Source organism: Morone saxatilis, unplaced genomic scaffold (assembly GCF_004916995.1).
Source record: "Morone saxatilis isolate NCDOM2014 unplaced genomic scaffold, NCSU_SB_2.0 Contig23, whole genome shotgun sequence".
NCBI lineage: Eukaryota > Metazoa > Chordata > Actinopteri > Moronidae > Morone > Morone saxatilis.
The window spans coordinates 9,641,276-9,651,511 of NW_023339796.1; the positions used below are offsets into that span (position 1 = coordinate 9,641,276).

General features: G+C 41.6%; 1 protein-coding gene across 1 annotated transcript in view; it reads right to left on the reverse strand.

Moving 5' to 3' along the window:
* Positions 1-9,738, reverse strand: part of wnt9a (wingless-type MMTV integration site family, member 9A) — a 21,401-nt gene extending 11,663 nt beyond the window's left edge. The window contains exon 1 of the mRNA XM_035671312.1: positions 9,602-9,738. Coding sequence (XP_035527205.1) covers positions 9,602-9,693 — 92 coding nt within the window. The 5' untranslated portion in view covers positions 9,694-9,738. The remainder of the gene's footprint in view (positions 1-9,601) is intronic.
* Between the last annotated feature and the right edge of the window lie 498 nt (positions 9,739-10,236).

Genomic DNA, 10,236 nt, shown 5'->3' on the forward strand with positions numbered 1-10,236 from the left:
TACCTTTTAGAAGAAATAAAACCACATTTTGGGCATTATTGCTTGGTTTAAACCATTAATAATTTTTTTTAATTGTTGGCCAGTCATTTTTATTTGATAAATCAACATTTTATCAACCATTAGTACCAATTAAAAAGGACATTTTTTCACAACCTGGCAGCCCAAATCAAATGTAATCTAATACCCAAACTATACAAGCATTAATAAATTATTTATTAATTATTAACAACACTATTAGTTTCAAGTTAAAAACCCTTTATAAAAAAGGTGTCTAAATGTAGAATACAGTTTCTTAACATAAAAATAAGTAAGTAAAGCTTTATTTATACAGCACCTTTTTGACACAGAGATCCAAAGTGCTTTACAAACAACAAACATACATAATTATGGGTATAACCATACCCAATCAAACAAACATAGGGAGCATGTAAATACAAACATAAGGAAAATAAAACAAGAGGGAAGGATAAATTAAAATAAAGATGACAGATGAGAAAACAAACAAGTAGATCTATAAAAAGGCTTGTCTGTAGAGGTGGGTTTTGAGGAGCCGCTTAAAACAGTGATTGGGGAAGACTATTCCACATTAGGTAAAGACATCAGGTACCTACACAGTATCTCCGCCATACCGAATTATAAAGTAAAAACATGTACCTCTGCTTTTTCACATCATGGACCATTTTCTGTAGGTGTTTTTGTTTGAGGTGCTGTTTGAGGTGTTGGCACAGCAACACCAATTATACGTGGAATATAACACCAACATATAAAACTCATTATGATCCTACATGAGGTGGGATTCTTGCTGATGTTTGCTCAGCTTTGCTTTTTCCATTCACACACTTGCCTCTACACACTCCTCGCAGACATCACTGACCAACCCTCACACTGTGCCTCCTCCACTGTCTTTCACTTAGTAACACTGGAGTTTGTTTAGTCCTTTCTCTACACCTGTCAGCACCTCCCATTGCCCATGACATTTACTTTATATACATTTTCCAATGCAGCGGGTTCAGTGAAAACGGTTCATTTCACACCGCAGAGACTCGGAGTCGATCCCTCGAGGAAATCATTGACTAGCACTAAACTTTGCCATCATCACTCCCTCTCTGGCTTTACATTACAGTCCTGGAAGTGACCCTCAGCTGTAATTCTGCTCGTTCTTCACTGGTTTGGTATGTAAATAGTTAAGGGAGTGTAATAATACCTAAATTCTTAGATAGTGGAAAACATATTATCTTTGTTACTTTAACTTTCCTGGACTAATTGAGGTGCCTGCTCCGTGTATAGGGTACAGACACATATAACATTGTAACTGCTGGTGTTATTCATATACTCACACAACCATATATAAACAAAGGCAGCACAGTCAGTGTGGTATAGATTAATCTCAGAAAGGTACAGCAGTTCCAAATGGCAAACTTTACAAATATTAGATCTAGTGCTGAAACAGTTCGTCAAACAGTCGATTAATCACTGGTCCGAAAATGTACTGTAAGGATTTGCTGCTATAAAATGTGCGTGAGGGTTGTTTTTCACTACTTTCTGACATATTTTCGACAGATTAATTTGTAATACAAAGAATCACTCATCACAACTGGAGAATCAAACAGGATGATATATCAGCAAACTTCAGATCATTAGTAAAAGACGAAGAAGAAATGGAAGTACAGATATGTCAAAAGGTATGTCTGAGGGTAATTTAGTTTTTTTCATAGTTCGTCCAACAGAATTTTATTTCCCCTCTGTACATATCTTCATAATACTTTAAAAGACCAATTTGTGGAATCCTCATAAAAATGATATGATATGCCTTTAAAACAATTAATGGCCAATGTATCATTGTTTCATTCATGTTTTAATACTCAACTCCCAAAAGTGCAGCATTGGTAGGGCTGTAGATTCTGGCCTATATTCAGGTGTTTTCTCACATATCAGAGAGACTTTTGGAACTTCTGCAGGTGATTTTCACATTTTGGATACAAAATGTTCTTTGGTTTTTCAACTGTTGAACAAAGTCACTGTAAAATTATAAACTACATCACGTTACCAAAGCCAACATATTTCTAGAAGAGTGTTCTTTTTTAAATTTGGAGAACGAAAACAGCAAAGCGGCAAAGTGTTTCAGCAATTTTCAGCCAGTGTCTGTTTATCATTTCCACTCCGCTAGACTAACAGGTGCTGGCTACGTTTGTGTATGTAGTTACCATATACACGTGTGTGCGTGCATATGGGCTCTTAAGTCAACACCTACAACAGTCAGTCGTGGCTGAACGCGCCCGGGCAGAAAAAGCACAAAAGCCACAGTTTCTCCATCAGCCTGAACTTGCAGGTTGTGTGGTCTAGTGTCTCCTAGATCACAACTAACCCCCCTCCTGCTTCTCCTCCTTTTTCCTCTCTTCTCTGAACTTCCCCTATTCCCACTGGTCAATTACTCTAAACGAATGCCAATCATTCCACCCAGCTGTTGGCTCAAAACAAAGCCCCCTCTAGACAAAACCACCGCTGTCTACAAATGTAACCTACACAAGACAATGACAGACATGAACATTTGTCCTGGAACAATCCAACTGCCGTGAAGACAAACTACCTTGCTCACCTGAAATTAATATGTACATATTTTAAAACATTTAACACTGAGTTTTTGTAGGAAATTAAACTCGCCAGTGCTGATCTTCTTTTCTCTCTTTCACTTTTTCCTCCTGCCTTTGCAGTGTTTAAAATCCTCCTTTTGGGGGGGGAAAAAGTGTGTGCTTTTCTCAGAAATGTTGGATGAACTTCAGACCACCCTGCCCAAGTCCCATCTGGTGTATCACAGCCCAGGCTATGCCAGAGGTTGTAGGAATGTGAGTGTGTGTGGTGTTTTCCCTCTGGCCCACTCTAACTATGGCTGACAATGTGCTCCACAGCCTAAACCTGAATAATTGAAGAAACCATGAATCAGTGTCGAATGACTTTCTGGTACAAGGAGTCTCCGTGCTATTGTCTACCTCCAAGAAGTTTAAAAGAGAAGAAATCTTGCACTGAACTCAAACATTTTCTCCCCAGCAGTCATAGTGACACCGTTCATTCCCCAAGTCATTAAAACCAGAAATAGGGGAAAGAGTAAACCATTATGTATGAGGCTAAGATAAGATTAGTCACTGGTTGAAAGCACTGGGTGTTGTGACTACTTCTAACAAGCTGTGACTGACACAGTACAGTAACATGACAAAACAAAGTAGTACTGGCCTGAGACTAAGTAAGTCATTATTAGTTGAGTAATGGGCCTCTCTGTGTAGTGGGGATTTCATGTGACATCTAAATGCACTGCTTTTCACAATGTGAGGGGGGGGGTCTGCTATCTTGTATGACTTCACAGGATATGCTGTCCCTTCTGGTCATTTACAACCCACATAAACCGCATCGGACTACTCCCACTAATTGACGAATCGAAGTTCCCGTACATGTGTTCTCTTGATATTTTTAATGGGAATGACACATAGAATTAGGCATATTTATTCATTTAGTCATTCCACACAAAAAGTTGCACTAGAAAAATATCTTCTTTTTTTTCAATTCATAAAAAATGGGGGTGGGGGGAGCTGCTGCTCAGCCTAATTTTTTTAATTTTTTAATCCACAGCCGTGAATGGGAGCGCTGGTAGCTGAGCAGTAGGACTACAGGACCTGGGTTCGGGAATGGGAGTGTGGGGCATGGTAAGAGGTTTAACTGCTATGTGAGAACTCAAGGCTTCTAAGGTCAGCAGCTCAGTTATAGTCACTGTGTGACTGGCACAGATTGGGCGCGGAGCAGTGTCCACATGACTCCCCTGTTCTAGCCTACACCATGGCACAGATCAGCCCTGTACCAGCGCACCGACGCACCAAACACGTTCCGGCACACATACTGTACTCAGCTCTCACCGATTCGCACATGCTGACACAAGAACCAGACTACGGTTTCTTTTGGTGAGAGAGCAAAACAGTTTTACCATAAACTTGGTACAGTTCTATAAAAGGAGATATTTAAAATTGTGACTAAGACTTGAAATATCCGGTTTGTTAATTCCTGTCGCACTGGGCAAAAACACTTCTGTGAAGAAACTGAAAACAGTAGCTGTTTTGAATCACTTACTCAATAACTGCAAGTGGCTGCAAGTTCATTAACAATTATTTACTCTCAATACTAAAAGATTTGTTTTTTGCCTGAAAGGGCTTCATGCAATAACTGGAAATGCAACATGTCATTGTTTTTAATCTGCTGTGAAATATTAAAGCTTGCTGTGACAGTGTCCATGTTAAAGACGGTATTTATGTGCCTCACCTGACAAATATTCCTCAGAAGCATGAGTTTCTGAGCACGTACTTACAGCTCATTTATCGCCTGCAGTGAGAAGGTTTGACTGTAGACAACCTAACCAGCTGAAAGTTACGCAAATGGGCTATTTTCAACGTGAAGCAAAAACTCCTACAGGGTTAATTACAGCAGAGAAAGTCTGCCATGCCTAGGCCCATTCATGTCATTGTACGTCTGACAGTGTCCATACTCAAACTAATGCTCAGGCTTTATGGATAAATATGTCTTTTGGGGCAAACCTTAGTCTATGTAATACCACCCATTTGGCAAACACATATATTTGAGTAGAGTATCTGAGTGCAAGTCAGGTCAAGCTTCTATAAGGTTGTGTTTATGCAAGATGATCGTCCCGATAAAGTGCAGTAAAAGTCTAACCCGGCGGTTTTGAAAAGGTATGGTTAACTTTCTTTTATCCTTTATGAAATTATGAATATCTGCAGGTGCATGAAATTAAAAACCACGATTGTATAATGGCTGCTGCAGAAGAAGGTTTTAAATTGTAAAAAATGACCCGAAAAAAATCGAAGCTAGTCATGAGAAATGCACTTGCATTCTCTAGAAGACCAAAGTCTTAAGTGAGGGTTTGTCAATCTGCTAATCTTGGCACATGTGAAGTGCCATGTCTCTTCTATCCCCACAAACCAGGCAGAGAAAACGCCTGTGGTCAAGGATGGAAAACACAGGACATAGCGGTCGCACTAACTAGCATCATCTCATCAATGCCTGACCACTAAAAGTATCCTGAGTCTATATTAGTTTTCCTGTTTTGCAAATTGCCCATGTCTCCAGCTCCATCTGCAAAGATCATCATGTGTGTACAGTTTTACCAACAAGAGTTTCCTTCAGCACGAGTTTCCTTCCCATATCTTCTGACTATCCACCAATGAACTGCACAGCTGACTGGTGGGACCATCCTTTTAAATTCAAATATGCTTAGCTGTGGTGTCTCCGGCATACTGATGACACCAGAATTGTAAGTTTTAGGGAAGTGAGCAGGCCAAAGACATTTTAAAAGCCTTACCAAACCATGTAATCTTAAAAAATATTCAGAAAAAACATGTTATTATACAGTGAGCCCCATAACAACCCACGGCAGACACCACTGAAACCTCCATAACAAAGGTGTGTTTCACTCACTGCAATTTTTGATGATTCAACCTGTAGAATAAACAGTAACATTGTGCATTACTTAGTTTAGAGAAGACATGATATTCTGTGCAGAGAGGGGAATTTTTGCTCTGTAAGCTGAAGTTGAAAGACACTTCGTACATGTCATGCAGGTTGACCACAGCTAAGCATACGTAGAACTATTTTCCTTTCCTAAATTATTTTTACACAGACTTGGCTGCCTTTACATTTGATGTTTTCACATTTCACTTCCCACTCTCCTACTGTTACACAAAAAGGTTACAAAGTGCTGATTGAGGACCATCCTGCACTCTCAGAAGGCGCTGCACCACCCTGTGGCATCCATGGGCATAGCAGGCCTTTCTCCACAGGGATGTTACAGAGCAGAGCACTCAAAGCAAAGCATGGCTTAGCTCAAATCCGGATGTATCAAACAGAAATATAAAGAAAACAAAGCTCTCTCTTTTCAGAGGCCATGCGGTCTGTTATCTAAGCCTCCAGGTTTGCGTGATCTCACCACGCTACACGGTCACAGCGCCAGTGCTGAGAGAATCCTATCTTCTTGGCTCACAGTAAAGTGATACCCTTTGAGGTGTGGCTATAGCCACAGGATATCCTATGAAGTTGGGAAATCCCTCTATCAACGGTGCTCCCCGCCCTACTGCACGTCAGGGCTAATCAGTCCTTAAGGCCCGGTAATGAGACGCCCGCCACCACTGTCTGCCAGGCAACGCCAGCCTGAGCCCACACTAACTCTGCTGCTCCTAATGAGTGGTAATCACCCAGCAGCTCCCCACAAACCACTGCAGGGATGCCGGCACGCACATGAGGCAGGCAAAATCCAGCAGACAGAAGGGGGGGAAAGAGGAGGGAACCGAAGGAAATGTTTACATGGAGCAGCTTAAAAAACAACTTGTAACATTTCTTCTCTGTGCTGAAGAAACAAGGCTCCTTTAAACTTTAAAGCACGCTGCTGTTTGATACACACCAGGAACTAATTCAGCACAGTGATAAAAAGCTTTTACAGCTGCAAACTGAAAAATCACTCCTCCTCAGTAAATTTACACACATCCATTTGTTATCCTGTTGTTTTTGGCATGCTGCCTCACTTAATGGAGCGCTGAAAACACTGATACCATCTGAGAGGGCATCAGCTCTGCTTCAGGAACAAACTGATGATAGAGTGTTTAAGGATATTGCAGTAATTAAATAGCAAGCAATAGCAACCACTATATTTGCTTCTTCCGGATGCTGCTGTGCCTCTGTGATTGGTGAATCCCAGTTGCATGACTGTGGGCAGCCTTCCTGTATATGTCGCACATGAACTAAATAAAAACAAACTCTTGACTCAGTGTTAGGACTCACATTCAGCACGGTTTACAAGACCACAGAATGACATGCCTTTTACCAAAGCTCAAATTTAAACCAACGGAGTCGTCTCAGCGAGCCTTCTGAGCCCTGACAGGGTCAACTGAGCACTTTCTTTTCCAACAGTTTATACAATATCTCATCAAGGTGCTGTAACATATTAAGTCAAGTAACTAAAGCACAGCGAGCATCTCCCAATTCAAACATTAATGATAACGGATTTAGCAGAACCAGCACCTGCCACAACAGGCTGAGGGAAGGAAAATGAGTACTCACATTCTTGTGGCAAAGGATGACAATTTAAGCGGGTGCTTGACTACGCCAGGAATCCCACCCCACCCTCTGCTGCGCGGACTATGGGCAGGAGAGATTGTGTTTATGTTACACTTACGCTCCACCGCACTCTGGAAATTGGGTATGCAACATTGACCCTCTATTTTGAGTAAATCAGTACTCAGGAGGCCCTAGGATGCCTCGTGCTCATGGAATATTTATTTGAACAGGTTTGTGGTAGTATGTCCCACAGTCAAAGCCCAGCAGGACTGTGCTGCTGGAGTGTCACCAGTGTCAAGTTTCTGGGAAGTTGGCCACGGGGCAGTCACATTTTGTATCTATGTCACCTGTGCAGGCTCTTTCAGTATGTTTCATGTTCCTCAGCTGCAGGGCTAAATCATTCACTGACACTCATTCATATTCCCTCCTCACCGGGCCGCGGAATAATAAATCTGGAGTATCGTAATACCACATGTCTCTCTGCACTACACAGGCCACAGATAGAGAACAGACTGACAGAGGGAATTGAAAACAAGTGCTAACTGAATAAGTAAATATGCATTACCATTAGGGCCATTAAGGCTGATGTGAGTGCCAATTTGGCACGTCAACCTCGATACATACTGCCTGCCAAGGGCGACACTGCTACAGGGAGGGAGACAGAAACAGAGAGCGGGGTTACATTTGTCCTTCTAATGCAACTTTAGAGCTGAAAGCAAATACAGAGAAAGTACTTGATACATACATGAGTGTTACAGATGATGACGTTTTACTGAGAAGGGCTGAGATATTTCAGTCATACAGAGCTATTACATGCGCCATACAACATGTTTGCATCACTCAGCACACTGAGTGACAACACTTTGGTGCAACACCCAAGAGAATAACATTTACCAGACAGTTAGTAGCTGTTCCTTTTATACTTTCCCTGCTGTTTTTTTTTACTTTTCATTAGATTTCTATATCAAAATACCTTATTAAGGATAGCCTATCCAGGAAATGATAAAACCCACTTCAACAGATCTAACACACCAGTCTAACAGGCCCTTAGGGGACACTTCCTGTGCTCTGTTGCAGATTCACAACAGTTCCCAGATCACCTAACACTCCTGGATCCTGCACAACACCCATACCACCCATAAATTAGACTCTGCTGGAAAGGCTTTGAGTGTCATCACTCCACAGTCTATACAGCCATTTGTCTCTGTGTGTGTCTGCACCGTTTGCAGCCAAGGGGAGCACTAACAACACCTATCAACACAGATATTTGTAGATACGGAAAAGCACCACGATCTTGTTTCTGGTTAGTATGAAATGCCTCTTTAACAGTTTTTAAGGTACATTTCATTTTGTTATACATATTTGCTGTCACTTCTAGTGGATTTTTTGTTGAATAAAATCTCCTCAGTTCCAGGTGAAACATGGCTGCTCCCCCACCTGACACGCTGACCTAATTTGAATGACCTTGGCTTCCCTGTTGGGTAAATGTTCTTCTGCAACTAAGACAGGAGAAAATTAAGAGTGCAGTTCATGTGAGCCACACAAACTGGAGTTGTGTTGCATTAGCAGCCACTCTGAAAGTGGAGGTCATAGTGGGCTACACCTAAAATCCAAGGCGTTCCCTGGGAATGACTTACTTTGAAATATACACCCTTGTGCTCTTTCTAAATTAAACATTATTGTGTATATGACATGATTCATGAAACGCTAAATTTTTCTGATTGATTTCCGAACACGTGTTCCAAGTGTTTTTTAAAGTTGATGGAGGCAGCAGAAAAAAGCACCCTGCCAGAGTTGTGTGATGTTTATGCTGGATAGGGGAATTTTCTGTGCAAGCTGAGCAGACGTTTCGGCCACCAGTTCAGTCAGTCAGATTGCTTTATTGTTACCAGCTGTTGAGTCTGAGGCATATACACTCACCTTTCGCTCCGCGGCTGTTTTCAGAGTCGACTAAGGATATGATTTTACAAGTGTTTCAGCAAAATAATCACCCGACCGCTACCTGCCATTCAAACGTGCCAGGGGTTACTTTACAGTGGGCGCTGGCTCAATTGTCAGGGAAAGAATGGGGTGATCTCTCCCCCGGCCAACATTACTCCGAGGTTGCGTTCATCTACCTTTAATAGATGTTGTGTTTATGGGCTCGCTGACCCTGCTTGTCACAAAAAATATGAAATTGTCAGCAGCTTCAGTGAGGCCAGATCCTGTTCAGACAACCTGCTGCAGCCACCAGCTGTGGGGCCGCTGTGCGCTGCGTAAACGCGGCCAAATGACACCTAACTGACCCGCAGTTATAAATGCAATCAAAGCAACTCATATAACTAATCAAAATGTTAGGATTGATTTTGTTGCAGATTCACATGACGAACTTATAGTTAAAATAAGTTTTCAGTGTGTTAAAATAGTTTAAAAAGTTGTTACCTGCTTTGTGTTTCAGGAACCAATCAAATCAATGAAAGCAGCATCATGGATACACTGTATGTCGATCAGTCCTTACCCGAAATATGCTGCGGTTGGTCCAGGCAAGTTGAGAAGATACACTATAACTGTGAACGATAACCATCCCAGGAGTAGGTGTCCATCCAGCATTTTGCTGCGGCTCCAGGGCAGATCATTTCGTTTCTCCTGAGTAGCTGTGTAAAATCCCTTGTTGAACGTTCAACACCTCTTATACAGAGAGGAGCTGCGCTGCGCTCCTCCCATCAGCAGAGAGAGAGAGAGAGAGAGAGAGAGAGAGAGAGTAATATGGCAATACAGAGAGTTGAATGATTCACTATTCATTCTAAGTTTCACACATAATCTTCTCATTGTCTTGATTTATGATTAGCCATGACAGTGTCTCTCGTGGGCGTTTTAAGCACCATGCAGCCACAGTGTTTGTGCAAACTGAGGTCAGTCTGAGCTGGACTGTATATGATAAAACACTTGTTTACCTTCAGTCAGTGACAGTTTATTTCCATAATGGCAAACCCTGAATTGGTATAATCCAGCACATGCAGGATAATAGTCCATATACTCCACTGTAAATCCACATTGGCTAAAAAAGATGTTGTAGTTACTCTTTGGTTCATTTTTGTGCAGTAGTGGAAAGTAACCAAGTATTGCACTTAAGTACAGTTTTGACACAAATGA